Below are 27,127 nucleotides of genomic sequence, written 5' to 3'. Positions count from 1 at the left end.
TCTGAAGACCCCAGTGTCTCCTCTCAAATTTCCCTTCAAGCACCACTCCCTCTGGGAAACCACCTGACTCTTCAGTCTTGGTCAAGGTTCTTTACATGCTCAAATATCAAACTCTTCTTTTTGGAAGTGCTCACCTCAATTTGTAATTACAGACCTATTAGCACAGAGTAACTGAGACATAAGGATTGACTATAAAAACATTATACAACATGACTATACACTAAAAACTACTGAACTGTACTTAAAAATGGTAACATTTGCCCTGGCCGGTGTGGCTCAGTTAGTTGGAACATTGTCTTGTATACCAAAAGGTTGCTGGTTCAATCCCCAGCTGGGGAGTGTGGAAGGCAACCAGTTGATGTTTTCTCTCACATTGAAGTGTCTCTCCCCCCCGCCCTTTCCCACTCTCTCTAAAATCAATAAACATATCCTCCGGTGAAGACTAAATAAAATAACATAAAATAAAATGATAACATTTATGTTATGTGAATTATATCCCAATAATCTTTTTAAACTTAAAAAAAATTTTCAATTATAGTTCATAGTCAGTATTATATTAGTTTCAGGTGTATGGTATAGTGGTTAGACATTTATGTAACTTACAAAGTGATCCCCCTGATAAGTCTAGTACCCACCTGGCGCCATACACAGTTATTACACTATTATTGACTATATTCCCTCTGCTGTACTTCATATCCTCCTGACTATTTGGTAACTGCCAATTTGTACTTCTTAACCCCAGTCCCCCAACCCACCTCCCATCTGGCAACCATCAGTTTGTCCAATAATAATTTTTTAACTTAAAAAAAGTGTTTTTATGTTGGGCCAATCAAAGTTAAATAAACTTTTTGTCAAGGGACTTCACAGCCTTGAGTAAGCTAATGTTAAGTGACCCTAAGTCCAGGTTTATGCTGGATTGTCTGGGTTTGCCAGAAGAGCCCTAGTTTATACCTATTGTGTCAGTGTCATTAGTAATAGCATACCCTCTCACGCCCAAAACTATCCCAATTAGGACAATAAATTACATGATTATCCTAATTATATACATCCAACATCCAAGAACAGGATAGAGTTTCTCAAAGCTATCTGACCACTGCTATGCTTCCTCAGAATACACTTGAGGAAATGCTATATTAGATAGCAGAATAAAGGTACAAAGTCACGGAAATCCACTTTTGCTGAGAGACTAGAATTGATCCCCCATGAACACAGAATGTGAAATCAAAATTATATTATTAACTGAAAATCTTTTTATAATAGTACTACTACTGTCGCTATTATTCTAACAGGTGATAGTAATGTAATGAATAGTGTGTTTGTTACATGAATAATAAACTAAAACCCTGAAATCAAAGAGACAAAATATAAGGCTTGCACATACCCCTTAAAAAAATAAAACAAAGGCATATGTGCAATAGGGGGGAAACACATAGACTTGAGGAGGCTTTTAACTGAATGTAAGTGAAATAATAGCATGATAAGACCACCATAAATGTTGTTATAATCTTAGTTTTAATAAACAGTATGGTATGCAGAATGTGAATTTCAATATTCCCATCTTATTGATGGGACCTTAGCTAAACTACCATGTTCAATTGTGAGAAAGCGTGTGAAAGAGAGAGAATACTAGCTTTGCAGTCAGACGGTCCTGAAATCACATCATGTTTCCAGTATTAATAGCTTTCTGACTATTGGTAAACCACTGGGCCTCTCTGAAACTCAGCTTTCTCATCTAAAACACAGAGCAATAAACCAGTGGCTAAACAGCTGCCACAGATATATATGAGAATATCTGCAAAAGGCCTGACAAATGCATAGGAAGAGAAAAGTTAAGTGTTAGCTGCCATTGTTACTGTTTTTATTACTAGTTTCTTATTCTCTTTATAAGTGTTCTCAGAATGCTCAGAAAAAAAATTAGCAAAACACAAAATGAACATCTTTCTCACCTGTCCGCTATACTCCCTGGCTGTACTTCCTTCACGAAGATATCAACTTCTCCCAGATTTTGACTTCTAAGGGCCACCACGCTGAATCCAAGGCCTCCAGTTGAAGGACGTTCTATATCTATATATTCAATTTGCCGGCCCTAAACAAGAAGAACTTTTTTTAAAAAGTCAATGAAGTATATTTAACAAAGAACTGAAATTGCCATTCTGTGAATAGCACAAAAACAGCTTCTCCTAGATCATCTCTATAAAAGCAGATAAACTCGGCATTTCAGTAATAAATTACTTCTGGAAATCCTCTCACTTGATTTTTTTTTCAGTTGAACATACGAGGATGTGCAGTATTCTGCAACCCCGGGGAATAGAAGAGGTATTTTCACACTTCATTCTCATTATGAGATAAATCCCCAGCTGGATAAAAATACCAATGTCCTTTCCCACAATAAATTCTAAATTTCTTTTTACACTGAATTTATCTAAATTTTCTTGATGAAAATAAATTTTTAAATGAAGAAAACAAACTAGATATATCAAAAATATGCTGGTGTTTAGCCTGAGTCAGAACCAGATGTGTTATTTTTTGTTTTTAATTCTATTGTGATGAATTAATATTCTATCCTAATAGGTTAATTCAAAAGTTATGGGGAGACCACCATTCAAATGTGTTCCACCTGTGACAAACAAGTATTTTATTGCTTTTGTTCATAACTGCATTTGTAAGATGAGAACTTCATAAATGTCATCAACTCACAAAAGCATCACATAGAGATAATTATTAGTGAAAATAAGGGGATAGAGCTATAAAGTCAAAAAAGGAATAAGGTATAGAACATTATTTATCACACCTTATGTTTAAACAGAGTCTTTTTAACTTTCAAACTCATTTATTTTTAATATGGCTTTTTAAATTGATTTCAGAGAGAGGAAGAGAGAGGGAGAAAGAGAGAGAAACATTCATGATGAGAGGGTCACGGACAGGCTGCCTCCTGCATGCCCCCTACTGGGGATTGGGCCCACAACCGGGGCATGTGCCCTGACCGGGAATTGAACTGTGACCTCCTGGTCCATAGGTCGATGCTCAACAACTGAGCCAAGCCGGCCGGACTCATTTCATTTTTTAAGACACATATTTAGAAAATGAGCTGAAAAACCAAAACATATCCTCAAATTCAACTATTATTTAATTTTTAATAGGTATTAGGGATAAAACTGGATTATTTTTTTAATGTTTCCCTAGATTTTCCTAATTATGTTATTTCTAATTCCCATTAAGTCTGTTTTGATATAAAATTAAAAATAGTTTCAAAGGAGGTGCAGCACCTGCATATTTATTAATTTTCCTCCTATGATCAGAACGTTAAAAATCTCTTTCCTTACAAGTGTAGATATGTGCCAAATTGGAATCATTATCTAAAAATCTCTCCTTGCCATACATGGCTACTTCCTTACATAATTTTAAACCAAAAAATTTTCAACACACAAATTAGGAAATATAATCAGTTCTTCCTATAAAAACACAGGCAAACAAAACATAATAACACATTTAAAGCAAAAAGAGTGTAGGTTTTTAACCTCTAACAGGAGAAATAAGCTTAATATTGCCACGACAAGATAAAACTTTACCTGTGCCATCTGTTGAATAATTGCATTAAAGTCTTCATTTCCTGACTTAGGGGTCCAAGGAAATAACCCTGATACAGTCGTGTTATTAGAGGACCGCTGGACATTCCCATTTGTAATGGCACCATCTGTGAACACTAATAAACCTTTCCTTGAAAAATCAAAGTTGGCTGAGCTATCTGAAGGTATATGACTGAGCTGTTGGAGAGAAAAAATAAAAGAGAATCAACAGAAACTTATAGAAAACAAATTATTTCTATTTATTAAATATATTTTACTCATCTCGTGTAATCTTCATGTTAAATATATACATGTGAAAGAAGTAATAGATACATAAATCTGTGTATTTATAAGGCTATAAATTTTATTTAGTATTACACAAATGTTTACCAGCTGAAAATGTATTCTTATTTCCTGTTTTCCAGCATTACCTCAAGTAAATAGCATGTATGACAGTTCATTACACTTTACATACACAGAAACATATAAACAGGCATGTAAGACACTGAGCCCTTTTGCATTTATCTGTACATTTCCATGTGTAACAAAAATAACAATAACAATATTTATTGAGTGCTTACTATGAACAAAGTACTATATCAAAACTCTTACATATTATCTCATTTAATCCTTATAACTGTCCTATGAGATATTTATTCCATTCTGTGAACTTGAAAACTGAGGCACACAGGAGTAACTCGCCCAAAATTGGTAGCAAATGAGTTGCAGAGCCACTCAAGCATTGGTACAAAAAAGGTAGAGAATCCTGTAATTATGGGAAACAGGAAAACGGGTTGATTTAAAAAATACCATTGGCTAACTTGAGGGCCAACACAGTGAAATAAAGGTAACATCAAGAACACACGTAAATAGGACCTCTTAGAAAAAATCAAGACCCAGAGAAACTCTATGTAAAACCCTCATAGGAAAAAATTCACAGGGATTTTAGAGTTGAATGGATAAAATATGATTATGTCTATAAAAACGGCAAAGTATATAAATATAAAAGGTTGTTATGATGGAGTGGTTAGTTAAGTCCATTTTTAGTCCAGTAAGAGTGATATATTTGTAGTGATCTTTCCCAATTTCTATATTGCTACAAATAGCATTCACTTTTGTGATATGGGGCTCATCCCGTGACTAGGAAATACAGAAAGCTAACCTTCAATATGGGGAGTGCTAAAATTATGTATGAATTCTGATTTAGAGAAATTCAAAGAAAGACGTGTGGACTGTTTAATCCTTAATTAGTTATTAACAAATCACTTGCTAAATATTTATGGGCAAGCATTTTGGTTTATCGGCAAAAAACTTTTCCCCAAATTTTGTTAATTTTCACTTAATTCTGCTCCATTATCTCCAATTACATTAAAATTATTCACAAATTTAATCTGTAGGATAGCTACTATTCAAGCCTAGCTTCTAGAATACATGATTTTAAATCAATTTACCATCTCTGACCTCAAAACACACTAACCAAGAGGACAATTAAAACTATTAATTTACATCACTCATAGTAGAGGTGCTATGTGTCCTATAATTCAACAACCATGTATTTAGAGTCTGTCCAGGTACTATGCTATATGTAGTAGAGGAAACACATAGATATTAAAATACCAGGGATACTGCTTCCAAGGACTTTCTAATTAGACTGTCCATGACATTTGCTATTTGTTCAATAATTATTTGATAATTATTAAGAGGTATAAATAATGTGCTACAAGGGCATGATGACTTCTGGCTAGAAAAAAAGGACTTCATGAAGAAAATATATTTAAACTAAATACTATTTTATAATTTTGAAGAAACTGTTGAAAATTCTCAAGCATCTGACCTTTACTTTATTTAAAAAAGTATAAAAATCACCCTGGCAGGTTTGGCTCAGTGGTTAGAGCGTCCGCCCGCGGACTGAAGGGTCCCAGGTTTGATTCTGGCCAAGGGCACGTACCTCGGTTGCAGGCTCGGCCCCAGTGAGGGCGTGAGCGGAAGGCAACCACTCAATGTGTCTCTCTCACATCAGTGTTTCTATCTTTCTCTCCCTTCCACTTTCTCTGAAAAAGCAATGGGAAAAATATCTTCAGGTGAGGATTTTAAAAAATTAAATGAATAAATAAGTATAAAAACCATATTCCAAAGACAGGCGAATAATCTATTATCAACATTTTTAAACTATCCATGTCCACCATACCCACAGGTCACAAGTCCCAACACAACCTCTTTGCTAAATTAAGAGCATTTAGAGACAGTTTGTCTCTCTCTTTGTGTCTTTCCATCTTTCTTTGCTGGATTGAATATCTGAACATATAAAGCCCTGATGGGGACTTACCTGTCCCTTGAGTTGCTTGATGGATTGCTGAAGTGTGAGTATCTGGTTGAAGAGAGGACTTTTTAGTGTCTCATAAAACATAGAGAGCTTCTCATTCTGCGACGTGTCACCCTTCTCCTGCAATTTCACTTTCAGGCGATCGAGAACTTGCAGGACCTGCAGTTTATCTTATTTGAAGAAGAATAATCAGAGGACAAGTTAAATCTCATCTTATATTTCTGATTTTGAATCATTAATTAATTTAGTGGTAGAAGTATTATATCCAGTATACCTGTAGCAGGATTTTCAGGCATTTTGAATTATTGTCTTCAGTCACTTTAAAGAAACCTAAAGAAAAAATTTAAAATACAAAAGATGATTTTCCATTAGTATATATATGTCTACAGTCCTGTATAAAATTTAAAGAAAACCTTAAGAACATTCTTGATCAAAGGACTTTACTCAGGAAATTCAAATTAAAACCAGGATGAGGCGCCACTACACATCGCTATGATGACTAAGTAGAAAGCAAGACAACAGACAATACTAAGTGTTCACAAAGATGTGAGGCAACTGGAACTCTCAGGTGTTGCTAGCAGGAAAGTAAAGTGGCACACTTTGGAAAATTGTCTGGCAGTTTCTTATAAAGTTAAATATACACTTAATATATGACCCAACACTTCCAATCCTAAATACTTACCCAACAGAAAAGACCTTTATATAAATGTTTATAGCATTTTTATTTATAAAAGCCCCAAACTAGAAAACACCAAATCTTATAACTGGTGAATAGATAAACTATGGTACGTAAACATAATAGAATACTCAGAAGTAAAAAGGAAAAAAAATTACTTATATATATAACATGGGTGAATCTCAAAAATAGTATGTTGAAGGAAAGAAACCAGACAAAAAGAATATAAACAGTTTAACTTCATTCGTATGAAGTTCAACCTATAGTTATAGATTAGTTTACCTGGGCAGGTGGGAAGGAGTTGACTGGGAAGGAATCTGAGGAAGCTTTCTGGGGTGATGAAAATGTTCTATGCTTTGAATGGGGACTGTCTACACAGATGAATACATTTGTCAAAAAGTCATTGAAGTATATATTTTATTATTATTTTTTAATGTTTTTTATTGATTTCAGAGAGAGGAAGGGAGAGGGAGAGAGAGGTAGAAACATCAATGATGAGAATTGTTGATCGGCTGCCTCCTGCATGCCCCCGACTGGGGATCGAGCCCACAACCCGGGTATGTGCCCTGACCAGGAATCAAACTGTGATCTCCTGGATCATGGGTCGATGCTCAACCAATGAGCCACTCCAGCCAGGTTGAAGTATATATTTATTTTATTTTTTAAAATATATCTTTATTGATTTCAGAGAGAGGAAAGGAGAGGGAGAGAGAGACAGAAACATCAATGATGAGAGAGGCATTGATCGAGCCCACGACCTGGGCATGTGCCCTGATGGGAATCGAACCCCGATAGCCTGGATCCCAGGTCAACACTCAACCGCTGAGCCACGCCCGGCCGGGCAGTATATATTTTAAATCGGTACATTTCACTTTATGTAAATTATACTTTAAGAAAGTTGATTTCTGAAAAAGGATCCTGGGCTGGAAAAGAACATCCAAATTTAGGGATCAAGAAGATTTTAGAAATTTGAAAAAAATACCTCCAAGATGCACAAATGATCCCAGACTCTTACTACTCATCTGAATAATGTTTTTTAAATCTAGTGATTAGCTCAAGCTAGCCTAAAACTAATATAACTGAAATTCAAAAAGCTAGCAAACCCTTTACATAGGTAGCTAGATACTAATAAAGGAAGGGAGAAAAAGGAATCAGACATTGTTGAGCTTGGTGGACTGAGGAGATGAATCAAACACTAAGAAGCTGCAGCATTCATAGGCACCCCAGAGGTTTGCAGCATTTCCCCTGTGAAGGGGTTAACACCCCTCTTCCCCCACTGTATAGAGGAAGGACCAGATTTCCAATCTCCCCAGGGTAAAACCGCTCCATTCACCAGACTTTGGGGGGAAGGAATAAACAATAAAGGGAGAGGTGCTTCTACTATGAGGCATGTGCAGTAGGAGCCAAAATGGCAACCATAAAGGCCTGTCAGTCTAGCCTGGGAAAAGGGTTGGATTAGATAAGGGACAGAGACCCCCAGAAGATCTAGGAAATGGGTTGGTTAGGGGAAAGACCCATTAGAAGCCCATGAAAGATGGGGAAATTGATTGGTTAGTTTGAAAGGGCACCTGGTCCTTCCCAAGCACCAGAAAATATAATCATAATATAATCAACCTAACAAAGGCTCCCTCTCTCCCTCCCTCTCTCTCTTTGCCTCCACGTGGCCCTAGCTGCAGCACAGATGGCAGCCACACAAACTCCAAACATAGCCTCCAAGCACAAGCCTGGGTACAACAACACAGCACCTACCAAAGTGCAGCTGGAAACAGGCTAGGCTAGCCAGCAAAGGACAGGAACTGAACTGGGCTGAACCAATGGCACATAATCTCTGGATCTTGGTGAAAACAAGGCAGGACTTCTTTCACAGCAGAATGAAGCTCAACCCTGGGCAGTCCTTTGATTTTGCTTCTACAATAAACCTTACCACTACACCTTACCCTCGCATACATGGGTCCCTGGAATGCTTTCCTTGTGACTCCGTGAAAGGGCCCCATTTCCACCAGCAACACTATGACCAGAATGGCACTTTCACAGTGGTCATTTTTACTAGCGGTACACTGTGGTAATGAGCCACCAAAGAAATATGAGTATTATACAGTTAAAATTTTCTTAAATCACTATACATTGCTGAATGAGATCTTTATCTACTAATTCCAGGTCACTAAATAAGAAAGCATATTAAAAATTGGTGAGGGACCCACTGGCGTTGATAAAGGGCCTATGTAGTCTACTCAAAAGTTCAGTGGATTCAATGAGAACTACCAAAAGTTCAATGGATTCAAAAGAACTGCTGAATAGAGAAAGCATCACAGAAACACTTCTGGTGTGCTCAGCACCTCAATTGTGCCACCCTTACAACCAACCATTGACAGGTAACTGAATAGCCGAAGGCAGGCACAATGGCACTATACTTTTCTACAGCAGCACACGGCCCAAGAGGATTGACAAGAGTAGCTGTGTGGTCACTGATACATCAACCTCTCTAAATCAAAGAATGCAAGCCAAAACTATGAGATGCTACTTTTTACTGTCACTTAGGCATTTTTAAAAACTAATAATAGCCTCTACTCTACATGTCATGGAAAAACAAATGGGCATATATATCTACACAATTTTTCAGGAGAGCAACATAGCTATTGTTAGATGGGCCAGGTACAGAAACTCACCAGGGTAGGAAGCCCCAGATGCCTAGCAAAGGGCAAAACTGGGAAAATAAGAACCTTGTCCCCAGGGTAACCTATCCTCCCCCAGCATATCTTTGGTCATGTGGTTTAGACCCCCTGAGTGTTCCTCCCTAAAGATAACATCTAGGTCTCAGTTGTAGTTCAGCTCCAGGCCCAGAAAAGCAGCAAAACCAGACAAGTGGCACCGGTGGTGCCTCATGACCAGATACACTGACTAATGACCCCCTGGCTCTGACCAATCAGTGGAGACCACGACCCTGAAAGAGCACAACTAAAGAGCTGATGAATATTCTATCAAGACACTCCCCTGAGACCCCCCCTAAGATTTCCACCTGCAAGGAAGAGATAAATACCCTCAGGACAAAAGAACCAGCAGGCTCTCCCACCAGGGGAGCCCGCTAGCACCACCTCCATCCCTCTGAGGGGAACCCAAGAGACCTGCAACCAGAGGAGCAATGGGCAGCAGCAGCAATGGGCTTATCCCCTGAACCTGTCTCCAAGGCCCCCTTCTTTCTCTGACTTCTCAGTGAGCCAGAGCAGGCGAGCTAGGCTCTCCTGTTGCTTCTTCTATGCTCTTCCTTGCATCACTGTTCCAAGTATATTTTTGCTGACATCATGGACCCAATACCCTTTGGCTCACTGCTATGTAGCCCTTCCCTTTGGCTATCCCCATCCCCTTTTAATAAATTTAATTTTTCTTTTTTCACCAGTTTGAGACGGCTATTCAGCGTGTCTGTGCACCACCAACCTTAGCAATATCTACCAATATATTTAATTTATACTTTTTGCCCAGAATATCTACTTCTGAATGTCTCTCCTAAAGAAATATTTGTACTGCACTGTTTTTAATAACAAAACTCCTGGAAAAAATGGAACTACTATCAAAAGCAATCAGTCATTAAAATAATAAAGTAGGTTTGAATGTATTGAAACAGGAATGGTACTGAAATTGTTAATAGAAAGCCTGTGGCTCACTCCTTCAGCTAGAGATTCCCAGCTTAATACCAGACCTCCAAGCAAACACGCTAAAGGTTTTTAACAGATAAAAGAGCCCCTTGTTTTAAAATGTCAGGAAATACCTGATCTGTCTTAATTGCTTTTTGTAAATAATCTGAGAATGTTCGGACTTTTAAGGCATGACTGGCTGTAAGATGAGAGATAATCATACAGACATTTTCTGTTTGTATAACTAATGGAATATAAAACTTGGGAGTCCCCAAATAGAAAAGGTTTCAGTATTGTTCAGAATTTGTCTGGTAACAACTCCCCACCCGGAAAAAGTGTCCTGAGGTTGAATTTTACTCTTGTAAACAAATTTAAAATTATAGTAAAAGTCTATCAGAAATACATTTATAAATGACTTCATGTCAAGCTATATGTAACTAACTAGGTATTGTGGACATAAAAGGGGCCACATACTAAACGAATGGTGTCCTTACAAACTTATGAGACCAAAGTAACCACATGGGATGGTCTGAAATTAAAACTTTCTAACTAAAAGCAAGTCATGGCAGGTAGTCATGTCCTAGGCCGGTATCTCCCCTGACAAAGGTCAATCTTTACCTTAATTAAGCCAGCCATCTTTTTTTGCATCTATGACAACATACCTTTGGAATGTCAGGGTAATTTCCTCCCCCCCTCCTCACTGCACCAGACCAGAGACCACAAAACCCCTCATTGTTACCGTTATTATGTTAACTGTTAACTGTAAACTATCCTGAATCCACTGATGTAAAAGAAGTATGTGTATATTCCTTTTACTTTTTATCCAATCCCAGAGACTTCCCCCGCCCTTTGCTTTCTCCCGCCTATCCAATCTATCGCTAATGGATTTTAGGTAACCCCTTATCCCTCCTCCTTTGATTGTAACGTACAAAATACAAAACTGCCATTCTCTGGACCATTTTCTCAATTGGTTGAGATTTTGCTTCTCTGCAATTGTTGTCATTTTGGTTCAAATAAACTCATAAAAATTCTCTACAGGTTCAAATGTTTCTTACATGTTTATGTTGTCGATATGGCCTAATACGGAAGAAAGTGACATTCTTCGGAAGCTGTGCTTACTGGCTGGGGTCTTCTCTGGCAAAGAATGTCTGTGCCTGGCTCCTATGCCAGCCTCCCGCCTGTAACATCTGACTCATGAGTAAGTTTTGGTGCTGGCTAAGATCTCTCATTCACATGAGTATGCTTTGACAATTCAACCCTTTGTGTTAACGAAGGGACATTATTTAATATATACAACTGAGTAGGGAAAACAGCAAGGTTCAAGATATATCCATTATTTTCTCCTTTTCATAAAAAAATACACATAATTTTGTGTGTAGGTTTTAAGAGTTACAAACATAATCAACTTAATAATAGTGATTACTTCTAGAAAGTAGAAGTAGAGAAAGGGAGATAAAAAATTAGGCTTTACAGACTTTAGTGCTGTTTGAATTTTATTTAAAAAGCATGTCTTAATTTTATAGCTTAAAAAAATAAAAGGAACAAAAACATAATGGCTCAGATGGCCTAACAAGAGAGCAAAGTAGATTCATAGCAAGATAATAACAACCCAATAGGATAATTACATTGTAAGGAACATACATACAATAGCAGGGGTGTATGTACCACGTGCTAAGAGAAACCATAAAGGGAGTGACTAACCCTGTCTAGGGGAGTTTTCAAATGCTGAAATGAGAATACATTAGAAACCTCTCTTAAAAGAAAAAGAATGGGGTAGAGTCACCGTTTGTCCCCTTTTGCCTATGGCAGTCTCAGATTACCCAGCATCATTAGTATTAACAGTGCTCCATTTCACTCAGAGTGCCCCAGTTTGAATGACATATAGGACTTCTCCAGGTCAGTGGTTTTCAAATTTTAGCCTGCGTCAGACTCACCTGGAGGGGCTTGCTAAACCCCACACTGCTGGGGCCCACCTTCAGTGTTTCAGACTCTGTGGGTGTGAGGTGAGGCCTGAGAACTTCCATTTCTAACACAGTTTCCCTGTGATGCTGATGCTGCCAACCTAGACACCATAATCTGAAAGCTACTGCATACAGGTATGAAAGTGTATGACTTTCTGTGAGAATAGTAACTAGCTCCAAATGTCCTAGTATATGGTCTCTAAAGTAGCAAAAAGGGCAAAAAAGTAGCTAAGACCAGTGTTACTGCAAGTGGGCTGCAAACTGATGCCTGGCCACAAACAAATAAGTACCAAAATTGAGAGTAAGCATTTAGAAACCATGCAATGTGGCAGAGTAATTTATATCTATTATTTTTTTAAATCCTCATCTGAAGATATTTTTTCCATTGCTTTTCAGAGAGTAGAAGAGAGAAAGAGAGGGAGATAGAAACATCGATGTGAAAGACACATCGATTGGTTGCCTCCCGCACATGCCCTGACCTCAGGCAGGGATCGAGCCCGCAACCAAGGTATGTGCCCTTGGCTGTAATCAAACCAGGACCCATCAGTCTGCAGGCCGATGCTCTAACCACTGAGCAAAACTGGCTAGAGCTATATCTATTAAATTTAGTAATAAAAAACTTGACTTCCCTTGTACTTCTTTTTTGCATTTCATTTTTCTAACAGTTCACTTTTCTAATAATTTACAAAACTATCAGTCCTTGAAAGACTGGATGGGAAAACCCTGATCTTTCACCACTGATAGTTTGAGAAGCACTGGTTTAAATAAGACCATTTTGAGAGGGGCTTTGTAAATAATGCGAAGTAGACTGGTCTTTATTCTGTAAGAAAGAGGAAGTAATTAAAGGCTTTTAAAGGAGGGAAGGACTGAGTCCTGATTTCTATTTAAAAAGGTAATTCTGGTAATAGGATAGATTAGTGGTCTTCAAACTTTCTTAAACACACATTGCCATCAGTAAAAATATGTTGACCACTCACCTTTATTTTTTATAATTATAAACATATACTACTATATTTACACATCCTATGTGTTTTTAAACATATATAAAATAGAAACATCATAAAAGGTAAAAACTAAAAAGCAAGGTTTTACTTTCACCTTCCTACACTCCCAATGAATTATCCTGCACATTTTAGAAACCTTAGCGGTAGAGTAGCCCTCGATAAGGGTAAAGGGTAGAAACTGGTTGGCCATCCAACCCTCTGACTCATATTCAATAAAGGCTAAACTATGTCCTCAAAGCAGGCCTGGAAAATTACTACAATTTCATGGTGTTGGGTTAAATCTAGGGAAGCAGACTAAAACCTTAAAAATATATGAGGACAGAAGGAAGAAATGCAGCTACAGCTGAACATCCAGCAAGCAGCACGCAGGTCTCACTCATGTTATGGTCATAGGAAATCAGCCAAACAACTTTGACCTATTTTGCTAAACTAAGAAACCAACAGTGCTTACAGCAAGAAATTTCAAGTTTGTTTAAGCATGGCAAAGCAATCTTGTCCCCAGGGTAACCTATCCTTCCCTAGCATATCGCTGGTCCTGCATTTTAGACCCCCTGAGCATTCCTCCCTAAAGATAACATCTAGGCCTCAGTTGTATTTCAGCTCCAGGCCCAGAAAAGTAGTAAAACCAGACAAGTGGAGCCAGTGGCTGCCTCAGAGCCAGATACATTGAATAATATCCCCCTGCCCTGGCATAAACCAATCAGTGGAGACCATGACTCCAAAAAGCACACCTAGACAGCTGATGAATATTATATTGAGACACTCCCCTGAGACCTCCCCTAAGATTCCCACCTGCAAGAAAGAGATAAATATGCTCAGGACAAAGGACCCAACTTGCATGCTCAATAGGGGAGCACACCAGCACTAGCTCCATCCCCTTCTTTCCTCAGAGGGGGCCCCAGGAGACTTGCAACCTGGGGAGTAAAGCTTGTGCCTGACTTACCCCCTGAACCTGTGTCCAAGGCCCCCTTCTCGCTCTCTAACTTCTCAGTGACCCAAAGCAGCCCAACCTGGGCTCTCCTGTTACTTCTTCCATGCACCTTCCTTGTTTCACTGTCCCAAGTACATTTTTGCGGCTATCATGGATCCAATACCCTTTGACTCAGTGCTGTGTATGTAGCCCTTCCCTTTGGATCTCCCCATCCACCATCCCCTTTCTTTAAATAAATTCAATTTTTCTTTATTCACCTGTCTGAGATGGCTATTTAGCCTGCCCAAGGACCACCAATCTTAACTTTCAGGCTACCTGCAATAGGTCATAATCTAAACATTAAAATACTACAGTGTGCCACTGTCCTCATAGTTGTACAGCCTCCAGAGAACCAGTGGTTCATTATGCTTAGCAGCTTCTACTCTGTCATTGATCAAGAGAGTTGGCACCATGAATTTTTCATGTCTGGGTCACTGTAGGGTTTGACTGAAGGAAATTATTATAATATTGTGGCTTAAAAACAAAATACCCAGGCCCTTATCCATCACCAATTAATAGAATATTGGGGGGGGGGGGGAGAAGCTGATGCAAAGATAAAATTTAATTTGATTTAAATTTCTAGGTGGAGGAAACTATTGAAAAGATTTATTAACCTCCTCAGTTCAAGAATTTAAGCAAGTTCCAAGGACTCTGAGAAACACACTTAATATCTGACAAGAATGTAACTCCCCAAGATCTTTTTATACGTCTATCTCGAACTTAACAAGACATCTTATGCTTTTATCTTGAAAATTTGGGAGAAAAAGATAACTTGCTGTTTGAGAAAGTATAGGTATTCAGCCTCTAACTGAAGGTGTGAATTGGGCTAATCACAATTAGACTGCACGAAAACTCTGCAATGGGAATTCCCCAGAGCTCAAGGGAACCAGGGATTTTCAACAAACCAAAAGCTATTAAATGTAAATGAAGTCATGATTTCAGAAGATATTAAAAAATTGAAGTTTATGAACAACTTTTAGTTTCTATTGCTTCCTTTGGAGAGCAAAGCTCAGGTTGTGTCTAATCATCATGCTACTGTTCTCAAAGTTCAACATTAAATGGAAAACAAACTCTCCTAGCCAAAGAGCAATGGTGGCTCTTCACTTTAACTACAAATAAACACAACTGTAGCCATGTAATGCAGAATCAAGACAGGTGCCCTAGCCTTGTGTCCCTACCAAATGATAAGGCTTTTTCTAAACCCCTTGGAGATACACACACACACACACACACACACACACACATATTATTTTTGGCTGCTGCCAAAACACTATACCGTATTCCTGGACTTTCAGAAATAGATATATAAATTCCAGACCAATTCTGATATTTTAGGGCCATATGCTTAAGCCATAGGCAATGTTTAAGTCCACTTAATGATGGACATTCAAGATATGTTGAAATTGAAGCAGAAAGATACCATGTTAAAGTCAGAATCAGAACTGAAAATTGAGTCAGTTCTTCAGAATAGTTCAGTTGGCTAGATATTAATTTTCTCACTGAACTATTCCAATTTCTCACTGAACTATTGATATTCAATGCATATCAATATTCTGCCTATAACTTGCCCATTTTGTATGAACAAAGTTAAACTGTTTTTTGGTATGCTTTTGTATTCCTGTTGGTGTCAGTTTTCTTCAATGATTGACAAAACAAAAAAACCACAAAAAAAATCTGGGCAATTTTCACACACATGGATCTCTGATCATGTAGCCAGTTCCTCACTGAAAAGACCTACAAATTCATAATCTTCACTAATGATTACTTTCCACCTCAAATGTTCTGTTCAATTCCTCCACACCACGGACTGTGCGCCTTAACTTCTCTCCAGAAATACGGTCACGCCATTTTTGGCATGATTGTGATATTCAAAACAATCTTAGGAAATTGTGAAATAAGCCCAACTAGGCTTTAGAGACCCTTCTCATCAGTGTTCACCCTCTATTCCTTTTATTGGAGTAACTATCAGAGTGAGAACACTCATAACTTGAGTTCCCAATAAAAACAGCACACCTCAATAGTTTTATCAGAATTAAACATCACAGTGGAGAAGCAGAAAGTGGGAGAACAGTGGCTTACAGTTTACAAGACACATTCTGAAGTCCCCAAAACTAAGTGAAATAGGTCATTTACAAATGGGAAAACAGAGGACCAGAGTCAAGTGACTTGCCAAGAGTTATATTAGTAAGTGGAGCCAATTCCATGTTTCTAAACTCCACAGGCTGCACAGTTGTACAAATGCAAAAAAACAAGTGGGCTCTACTTCTTCAGCATAGATCTACTCCATGACTCAAGAAAAGGAAATTTTTCTTCATTTCCACCAGAACCTAAAATCAGAGCTTTAAAAACAGGCATTCAAATCTCAACAAAAAACAGGTGAGTGTGAAATAAACAGAGCAATGGTAGAGCAATATCAAATGTTATGGTGGAATAGTCCTGTTTCTCCAAAAATTTACTCTAGTACCAAGGTGGGCAAAGTGCTAAGTAAACAAATTAAACCCCAATTTTGGGTTCCCTCACCTAATGTATTTTTGTTAAACTTTAACAAAGCAAGTAAATTCAGACTGTGTGGTTGTTTAACTTAAGGGTAATTATTAAATGCTTTCAAGTAAAAATGCAATTACAAGGATTACTGAATGCTGAACCAGTCTCACATCATGGGGTTCTAAAAGTAAACTCACTATGGGAAAATTACAAATTTTTCTTTTTAAGAATACTAACTGAAAGACAATATACCATAATTTTATTAGTGGTTATTTTCAATGGTAGGTGGGGTTTGTGTGTTCTTTTATTTCCTTTTCTGAAAATTCTCTCCAATTTTTCTACAATGAGTCTATGTTAGCTTTACCGTTATAAAAAATATTAATATATGACTTCAACTTATTATGGCATCTTTAAACACAGATGAGGGCTTAAAACAATTCCTTTTCAACTTTAAACAAAGCTATTATTCTGATGGCAAGTTCACCTTGTGTGACCTTTAACAGGATCTCAATTAACAAAGGCAAACTCCTTCAAAACTCAATTTATAAATTCTACCCATAAAGTACCTTCCAGCACCAATATTAACTTTCTAATTATTTTAAATTTTTTATAATCCTTGTTAAGGCCATTAGGGCCTAGAAACATAAGGCTCATTTAAGCTAAAAGTAACGATCTTGCCTAACTTTTTCTGATGCTGCAAAATAAACCCACTGGAGTGTTTACCCCAACTCCTCCCTAGCTTTCCTTTAAAGATGTGTGCAAATAAATTGGCAGCCGATAGGAGCTTAGACAGCCTAGAATGTGCTTTTATCATCCTTGGGGTTCAGTGAGATTTCTTTTTGTTCCAGCTCTCTTCATTTATTTTAGAAACACTTGTTTGCTGCGCACCTATCAGTGGCCAGGCTCCAAAGGCAGCTGAGAAGCGCCCTAGAGAAATGAGGCCCTGAAAGGCGCACCCTCTCGACCGCGGAGACAAACGAGTAAACAACTAATCCCAACCCAAAGTGGTCGGAGCCATCTGGAGACAGGGCCAAGTGCCAGGCGCACACTGGGGGAGACAATCGACCTGCTCGGGGTGCCGGGCGGACCGGAGCTCCGGAGGGGCCGGGGAGGGGCCGGGAAGGCTTTCCTGAGCCCGACTGAAAGCCGAGCCCAGCCGCCGGCAGGCCGGAGCCCTCTCCGCCGGGGGCTCCACCTGGGAAGCGGGGCTCCGGAGCCCAGGCCTGACGGCCGGGAGCCCAGCGCGCCCGGGCGCCCCCTTCCCGCGGCCCCGCCACCTGTTCCCTCTCGCCGCCGCCCGCGGTGGGAGAGACTGCGCCCAGCTCGGGGGGCACAGCGCGGGCACCGATCGGGGCGCAAAATTTGATCCCTACACTCCCGGAACAGAAACTGGCCGAGATTTGAGGGCCGCCCGGGCCCGCCGGCGCGGGGTGGGTCCGCAGCCCGCGGCCTCTGGCGAGCCCCGGCCCGGGGGCGGGGGCCACGGTGGGGTCGCCAGGGCCGAGGCGGGGGCACCGCGCCCCGCGCCGTCCGCGGGCCCCGCCGAGCGCCCGGCGGCGCCCTCCGCCTCCCGGGCCCCTCCCCCGGGCGCGCGGGCAGCGGGGCAGCGGGGCTCCGAGGCGCTGCCCCCCGCTTTACCTGGTCGGGCGGAGACGCGGTGGGAGCCGGGCGGGCGTCGGGGCGCGGCGCGCCTCCCTCACCTGGGCGGAAGTGCGCGGCCGGGCGCCGCGCCTCACCTGGAAGGCCCGGCCCTGCGCCGACCTCCCGCCCGGGGCGGGGCGCCGGGGGGCGGGGGCGGGGGCGGGGGCCGCGGGCGGCCGACGGGGGGGGGGGCGCTGGGCTCCGCAGGTGAAGGGGGGCGGGGCGGGGCGGGGCGGGGCTAGAGAGCCCGGGAAGGGTGGGGCCTGGGGCGGGGGGCAGGTGGACCGCCCCGCGCTGGGGGCCGCAGGCGCTGGAGGGGAGGGGGGTCGCTGGGCTGGTGTCCAGAGGAGGGCGGAGGGGGGCGGAGGGGGGCGGAGGGGGGCGGAGGGGGGCGACTCAAGATCCAGGACGGCGAGGGGCACTGAGGCGAGGTTCAGGTCCCATGTGCTCAGTCCCTCGGTGTACTTCCCCTTCTGCGTTCTATCCATCAGGCCTCCCTTGGGTTTTCTATATCCACAGGCTCAATATAAAATTCTAAGAAGCATAACTGGGGTTACCCCTCTTCTTTCCCCCCTCCCCCCATTTAGTTGAGAAAAGGAAAGAGACGAATCTAGCAGGGTTTGACTGCAGTATGCTGGGCGCTCCATAGCTTGTACGTCACTTCATTAGCTGTACAGAGACACTGTGCACCGGGCAGATTAAGCGATTTGCCCAAAGTCTGGGACCCAGAGGGGCTCTTCCGACTCTAAGTCCTGTGTTGACCTCACCATTCATTGTAACATTTCAGTTCTTGGTATGGGAGCTCGACTTTGAGAAGGATCTGTGTAAAACCTACCGTGGCATTATTCCACGCTCTTTAATGTAACTAACGTGAAGATTTTGATGCTGGGCGTTTTACTTTGTCTAATATAGTACACATTGTTAAATTAAGAGAATCAATCTTCAGGTATGTACTCATTGAATAAATGCAGTATTTGTTAAGCACTGTGATTGACTCTGTAAAATGTTAAAAATGGAATCCCTGTCTTCAAGGGATATACAGCGTATGCACAAAACAGTTGCAACGTAAGGTCACTGTTAGGTGGGTCAGGTACAGAAACCCAGGTACAGAAACTCCCATACAGAAACTCATCAGGTCAGGAAGCCCCAGATGCCTAGCAAGGGGCAGAACTGGGAAAACAAGAACCTTGGCCCCAGGGTAACCTGTCCTCCCCCAGCATATGGCTAGTCATGTGGTTTAGACCCCTGAGCATTTCCTCCCTAAAGATAACATCTAGGCCTCAGTTTTATTTCAGCTCCAGGCCCAGAGAAGTAGTAAAACCAGACAGTGGTGCCAGTGGCTGCCTCAAGATCAGCTACGTTGACTTAATGAACCCCTGCGCTGGCCCTGAGCAATCAGTGGAGACCACGAGCCCAAAAGAGCACACCTGGAAAGCTGATGAATATGCTATTAAGACCCTCCCCTGAGACATCCCCTAAGATTTCCACCAGCATGAAAGAGAGAAATACCTTCAGGACAAAGGACCCAGCACCCTCCTAGGGAACCCCAGGAGACTTGACACAAAGGGAGCAATGGGCAGTGGCAGCTCCTCCCAGGCTTACCCCTGAACCTGTCTCCAAGGCCCCCTTCTCTCTCTGACTTCTCGGTGAGCCAGAGCAGCCCAGCCTGGGCTCTCCTGTTGCTTCTCCTATGCTCTTCCTTGTTTCCCTGTCCCAAGTATATTTTTGCTGTCACCATTGCCCCAGTGCCCTCTGACTCAGTGCTGAGTAGCCCTTCCCTTTAAATCTCCCCATCCCCCGTTCCTTAAATAAATTCAATTTTTCTTGATTCACCGTTTGAGATGGCTATTTAGCCTGTTAGTGCACCACCGACCTTAACCTTTCAAAGGTCATCTGATGAAAGATGGTGCATTTGGAACTTTATAGTGTTATTGTTAGTTTGCTGGTTTTAAAGGAAAATGTCACTTGTTAGACCTGGTAAAAAGATACACAGTTTCAGCATGGTCTCTACTTCCTAGGAACTAACAAACTATTGAGGGAAATAAACTTACACAGTAACTTAAATTACCAAATCGAATGAAGCCAGAACTTTCAAAGAATAAAGAGATCAATTATGCTTGTTGAAAGCATCTGTTAGGCCCGGCCAGCGTGGCTCAGTGGTTGAGCATCGACCTAGGATCCAGGAGATCAAAGTTCATTTCCAGGTCAGGGCACATGCCCAGGTTGTAGGCGCAATCAATGACTCTCTCATCATTGATGTTTCTGTCTCTCTCTCTCTCCTTTTCTCTCTCTGAAATCAATAAAGATATATTAAAAAAATAATGAAAATTTTTTAAAAAGAAAGAAAGCATCTGTTAGGATTTGCTTAAGGTAAATGGAAAAGGAAATGTTTCCCAGGTTGGTGTGGGTAGGGGGAGCATACAAGTGGAGACTAATAATCTCAAAGGATCACCTTGCAAGCATGTGGGTCTAGTCTCACTATGACATTTGGTGGTGATTTAAACACTCCTTTTCTCACAAAATAATGTGCCTTTGTATTGACTGTGAAAGTTCAAATCCCTCTCTGAGTACGCAATGCTATCTTAAGCTCTCCCCCTCTTGCTGATTTTTCAACCTAATCTCCCACTTCACTTCTCCAAGGTCTTACTCTGGCCAAAGAGGTCAACTCCACGTTCTCGGAGTCACCACACCATGGCTTCTGTGTTGGTTACTCACCCACTTTCTATGCCTGGAATGTCCCACAAGCCCTACCCTTACCCAGGGCTACACTCAAGTCTCACCTCCTATGAGAAGCTGCCTCTATGACCATCCCAGAAGACATCTATCTCCACCACATTTAATTTTATTTTTCCCCGTATTTTTGTGTTGTGGATTTAATATGAACTTTCCTTTGGCTCTTACCTGCAATTTAAAAAAATTTTAACTTTGTTCAATATGTTTTTAAAGGAGCTCATTCTGTGGTAAATATTTTCTGGCGCAGAGGTGTTTTTGTTTCTTACCCCTGAGAACCCTTGAGTGTCTTATTCATAGAATGAAGAAGATAAACAAAATTTTTAAGAACACACCTCTTAAGTAAAGAGATCTGAGCTTAAATCCTGACTCCACCGTGTTCCAAAATATGTGACTTTGGCAAGTTACTTAACCCTTCTAATTCTCATTAGTGAAATTGATAATGCTTACTTTATGTGGTAGTTTTGAAGGTTAAATGAATACATGTATTGCATATACCTGGCGCATAGAAAGTACTCAATAAATGAAGTAGCACATAGATGGGAGTGAGCATGACGGATACTGGTGACAGTAAGGAGACAGTCAAGAGCAGTAGTAAATAAAGTGAGGCAGGCAGTGGAGGACCTGAAAATACTAGAGACTTTAGGTTATAAGACTATCCTTCACCTCTAAGAAATTGAAGAACCACTAAAATTTTTTAATAGGATTTTTATTTATTTATTTTTTAATATTTAATGATTGGTGTTTTGTTTTGTTGTTTTAATTAGATCAGTTAAGGGGGCTCAGCAAAAGTGAGAGGAAGGTACAAAGATTTGCCATATGTCCTTTGCTCCCACACATTCGTAGTCTTTCCCTTTATTAACATCCACCCCCAGAGTGGTAGATCTGTTAAAATTAAACCTACATTGACACACCATAATCACTCTTAGTCCATAGTTTACATTATGGTTCATTCTTGGTGTTGTATATTCTATGGGTTTGGACAAATGTATAATGACATGGACTCACAGCTCTAAAAATCCTCTGTCCTCAGCCTATTCATAACCCCCACTCCAACTCCTGACAACTACTGATCTTTTTTGTTTTGGTTTTATTTTTTAATATATCTTTATTGATTTCAGAGAGAGGAAGGGAGAGGGAGAGAGAGATAGAAACAGCAATGGTGAGAGAGTCATTGATCGTCTGCCTCCTGCACGCCCCCCAGTAGGAACTGAGCCCGCAACCCAGGCATGTGCCCTGACCGGGAATCAAACCGCAATCTCCTGGATCCTAGGTTGATGCTCAACCGCTGAGCCACGTCTGGCTGGGCTTTTTTTGTTTTTTGAGAAGCAGGACTCTGATAAAGTCAGTTTAGATCCTACATTTGACATTCAAGATGAAATATACTTGGCATAGAGTAGGCCCTATTAGATGATGAGGGCATTTAATTGGAGAGTAGGCAGCTGGATCGGTGCGCCAAAGAGAGGACAATCAGAAATACTTGAGAAACAATAGCATTAATGTAGTAGAATTCAAAATGTGCAGACAACTAGAATAAAGATCTATCAGAGTCCTGATATTATGAACTTTTCACCAAAGGGGAAAAAACAATTGCCCATCACAGTCAGATTTTAAAAAAATTGAGAGTAACAATCTTTTCTCTCATCATATTTCTGTCCTAACCATGGAAACAGGAATCAGGTTGGTTTCCTCAGAAAGTTACAGGCAAAGTTAATGTCATTAGGTTTATGCTAGAATCTTAGGAATGGAAATCCCCACTGTGCAGAACCCTGGAATTCCAGAGGAAGCTTCGCTTCAGGTTTCACTGGTAATTCTCTTTCCTAATGTTTCTACACAGCAGTTTCCATATTGGGACGTGCTATTCACGTCCTTCACTTTGTACAGAATTTACATAGGAGTCTATAGAATTTCAATTTGGCATTGAAAACATGCCTAGAATTGAGATGCAAGAACTTTCTTACTAAAATTAGACAATGGAATAATCATGTGATCAGAGACTATGCTTGCAAATAAATAATGTGTTTTACTGAGCCATCAAAAAATAGATTAAGGGGCAGAAAGAAAAGAAAGTTAATTTTTTAATATGCCATCATGTTCAAGAGTTAAAATTTTTGTATCGTTTCTTTACTTTCATGGGGAGACTCTCTTGTTCTTTTCAGTTTATACATTATAAAAGAATAAAGATAATCATAAAAATAGATTTTATAATGGGATTGATCACTAAAGCATATGCATTTTCAAATAGTTAATTGTCCACAGTCCTAATGAAAAATGACACAAATACAAAAATCAACAATACTCCTACAGTGAGCAGGAAAATACAGTAGATCCTCACTTAACATAGACAGGTTCTCGGAATTGCAGCGAAACAATGTATAACGTATTAACCTAAAAATAAAAAGGCCAAAGTGAGCGGCAACAAGCATTTATTTGAGATTCAAAAGAATAGCTATTTTAGAAGCACAGATTCAGGCACAACCCCAATTAGTGTCCCAATTAGAAGGGGAAGGCGAAGGGTATTTATAAGAAAGGAAAGAGGAACAATTATGTCACTAGAAAGAAAGGATTTTTATAGGTGAAGACAAGCTAACATAGTGATGTTATTCTGACGAATGTTTTTAATTTGCAGTCCAGTAGTCATAATATCTGCTTTCTTATCTTTGCAAACAGTTGTTTGGGATGCAATGCTGCTTTAGGCTCAATCCAAAGGTTATTTTGCCCAGGTTTAACATTCCAAAGTTTTGAAGAGTGAGACATGTAAGGCAGTTCCTCTGGATGGCAACTCTGACTCCATTTTAAAGTGACTTCCTTTATATTACATTTTATATTTCCCCCTTTTGATTGAGATCTTTCCTTGAAAGCATCGCTGATCAAATCATTGGAAAGCAACACTGGTCAGTTATTAAAAACATTGTTGGTCCTCCATTGTGGAGAAGGTGCATTCCTGTTATGTCTGTCCCACAAAGGAGTGAAAGCGTTTTCTTATGAAGTCTCATAATCCTTAGTGATCATCTCAAAACCTTAAGCAACAATTATCAGAGTGGTATCTTTATAACATTGAGCTATGTAAAATAAACAAAGTTTCCTTACAGCAAAATTCCTGTAATAACAAACAAAATGTTAAGTCCAATTTAAAGAATAGATCTGAGCCAGGAGGCAATACCTGAGGGCAGTCAGCTGAAGATATTAGACAACCATGAGGTATCAGTGGGCAATGTATTTAATCATTTGGCTTGTGCCCAGATTTTATCTAGTTTCATCTCTATTTTACCAGAGGTGTTTTATCTAAGTACAAGAGGTATTAACAACAGAGCAAACCTCAGTTTGTTTGGCTAGGATGTGGTCAAGAGCAATCCTATTGTCTGATATAATTTGCACAAGGGAATTTAAAGATTTTTCTTGGTTGGCTATTGCTTTGGTGGTAGCTCCAGAAATGTTCTCTAAGGTTTTTGATCAAGTACTTATTCGTTGAAATACCTGCTTAAAGAAAAAGCATTTTTTCACATCTGGTACCTTTATTGGGGTTGTCATCACTAGGCATTGAAGGTCCTTGACTCTATGTGCAACCAGTTGCGCATTTTTAAAAAAAATATATCTTTATTGATTTCAGAGAGAGGAAAGGAGAGGGAGAGAGAGAAATAGAAACATCAATGATGAGAGAGTCATTGATCGAGCCCACAACCCGGGCATGTGCCCTGATCGGGAATCGAACTCTGGTGGAATGGATCCCAGGCTGACGCTCAACGGCTGAGCCACGCCCGGCCGGGCCAGTTGCGCATTTTGACCTGTGAAGTAGGTTTGAAGATGATGCCCAATGTTGAGTTATCTTCCCAGGCAGAAATTAAGGGGAAAAATGAAACAATAACTATTACAGTAAATGCTTGGCCTCTTACACTAATTGTGAGATAGGAAGGAACTTAAAGTAAGGGGGGGATGAAGGTGTAGATTATAATAAGTTTCTAAATTCTTGAGGGGAACGTAAATGTTTCAATTCTGCTTACAAAGGTATAATTTTCCAAATTGTTATAGGTCATAGGTAGCTTAGGGGAAAAAAACCCTTATATTTAGAAAACAGATAAAAAATAGTAATATTTCAAATATGTCATAAAATTATAATCATTCTCACTTCTTCACTCAGTCCCATGTTATTAATTCTTGTTGATCTTGAACTTATTGTTAGCAGTTTTATGAATCCATTTTTTTGAGAATTCTGCAAATCTTCACCCAGTTTAATGGTATGAACTGAAAGTTTATAACCCTCTATTTTAAAGTGTCAGAGTCCTTTCCATGAATTTCTCTGAAGGTAAAACATCTTTGCAGAAATACTTTTGCAAAAGCATTAGAGTAAAATGATAACTGCCTGCAAATGACAAAAGATTTAAGAGAGACGGTGAGAGTTCACAAATACACCCATAAAAATCATGCAAGTGTCTTAGTTATCCAATCTAATCTTAGCTTGACTATACATAACACTTTTTAAGTTTAAAAATTGAACTAGTAAATTTTAAATTTCCTATCATTTAAACCTTTAAACATAAATGTTTTAACTTAAAAATAGCCATCTACATAAGGAGGTGTTTTCTAGGCTCAGGAGTAGAACTAGAAGTTGCTTCTTTTTCCTCTAAACCTGTGGGTCCCTGGAGAGACACGGACTTACAAGGTGGGCATGTAAATGTACAAAAATGCTGCCTCCTGTCTTCCCTGACCTTGGTGGGGAAGAAAGGGGGAGGATACTGGTGGTATTCCACAGCCTATGAAAAAAAACAGCTTTTCTAGGAAACCAGCTTTTCTCATCGAGCCATAGAGAAGGTGATACTCTTGTGACTGGATCTTAGTGGGTGCCAGAGAAGTAGCCATCACTGAGACAGCCACTGGGGCTCCCTGTTCTACAGAGTAAGTGGATACAGTCCTCTTATTGAGAAGGGCCAGATATTGTGCTTGGTTGCCCAGGCACAAGTGACCACCTATTCTTTATGAATACATAAATGAAAGCCAATGTACATGCTTATATTTCAAATAAAGCTTTGAGAACTAAATTAGAAATAATGTATCATAATTATCAAGCAGTCTATTGGCTAAAGAGAAAGGAGGGCTTATTATAGGTGGCATTTGCCTGGAGGACGCAGGGCCAAGGAAAGATATTTTTTTTAAAAAATAGCACAGTTATGCTGTAAAATTGGTTTAAGAAAAAAATTAAATATAGTTATAATACTAAAATATTACTGAAATAATTGTATGCCCTCTTTTTCCAAAATGACACTTCTCATAATACAGTACATTATCCCACATTATCCCGGGTTTCTCAAAGTGTGGTCTCGGAATCAGCAATATCAGCGTCATTTGGGAACTCATTAGAAATGCAAATTATCCTGCCCTACCCTAGGTCTTCAGATTCAGAAACTCTGCTTGTGGGGCCCATCCTGGTGTTTTATAAAGATTTTTTATTGGTTTTGAGAGAGAGAAACATTGATGTGAGAGTGAAACATTTATTGGCTGCCTCCTGCAGGCCCCCTACTGGGGATGGCGCCTGAAACCTGGGCATGTGCCCTGAGTGGAATAAAATCAGCCAACCTTTCCCTGCACATGTTGATGCCCAACCCACTGAACCACACTGGCCAGGGCTCCTTCTGTGTGTGTTTTTAAAATTTTTTATCTTTTTAAATATATCTTTATTGATTTCAGAGAGAGGAAAGGAGAGGGAGAGAGAGAGAGATAGAAACATCAATGATGAGAGAGTCATTGATCGAGCCCACAACCTGGGCATGTGCCCTGACCGGGAATCGAACCCTGATTGCCTGGATCCTAGGTCGATGCTCAACTGCTGAGCCAGGCCCCGCCGGGCTCCTTCTGTGTTTGAACAAATCCTCCTGGCGATTCTGATGCTCCCTAAAGTTTGGGCATCACTGTGTAATACAATTCTTCAAAACCAGTGTTACTGTGGATGAAGAGGCACCATTCAGACCCAAATGCTTTTACATTAGGGGCAAAAGGATTAAACTTTCACTTAAAAAAAATACTCATTTGGTCAGTATAAAAGATTTCCCTACTACAGAACTTTTAGTATAAAAATTTAGAAACGAGAGCGGGGAGGGGGAGCCCTCCAACTTTCCCGCTGCTTTCAGCTTGGCTCCTTACAACCAGCT

At 40.2% G+C, this 27,127-nt stretch overlaps 1 protein-coding gene across 4 annotated transcripts in view; it reads right to left on the bottom strand.

Moving 5' to 3' along the window:
* The window catches only part of PATJ (PATJ crumbs cell polarity complex component), a 246,892-nt gene extending 228,504 nt beyond the window's left edge, over window positions 1-18,388 (bottom strand). For all 4 annotated transcript variants that reach the window (XM_081145252.1, XM_081145254.1, XM_081145253.1 and 1 more), the window contains exons 1-5: window positions 18,252-18,388; window positions 6,164-6,219; window positions 5,893-6,059; window positions 3,570-3,764; window positions 1,947-2,086 (exon numbers count right to left, since the gene is read on the bottom strand). In XM_081145252.1, coding sequence (XP_081001378.1) covers window positions 1,947-2,086; window positions 3,570-3,764; window positions 5,893-6,059; window positions 6,164-6,185 — 524 coding nt within the window. In that variant the 5' untranslated portion in view covers window positions 6,186-6,219; window positions 18,252-18,388. The remainder of the gene's footprint in view (window positions 1-1,946; window positions 2,087-3,569; window positions 3,765-5,892; window positions 6,060-6,163; window positions 6,220-18,251) is intronic.
* Between the last annotated feature and the right edge of the window lie 8,739 nt (window positions 18,389-27,127).

Source organism: Miniopterus schreibersii (assembly GCF_964146895.1).
Source record: "Miniopterus schreibersii genome assembly, chromosome: 8".
NCBI lineage: Eukaryota > Metazoa > Chordata > Mammalia > Chiroptera > Miniopteridae > Miniopterus > Miniopterus schreibersii.
This window is presented reverse-complemented; position numbering and strand designations above follow the sequence as displayed.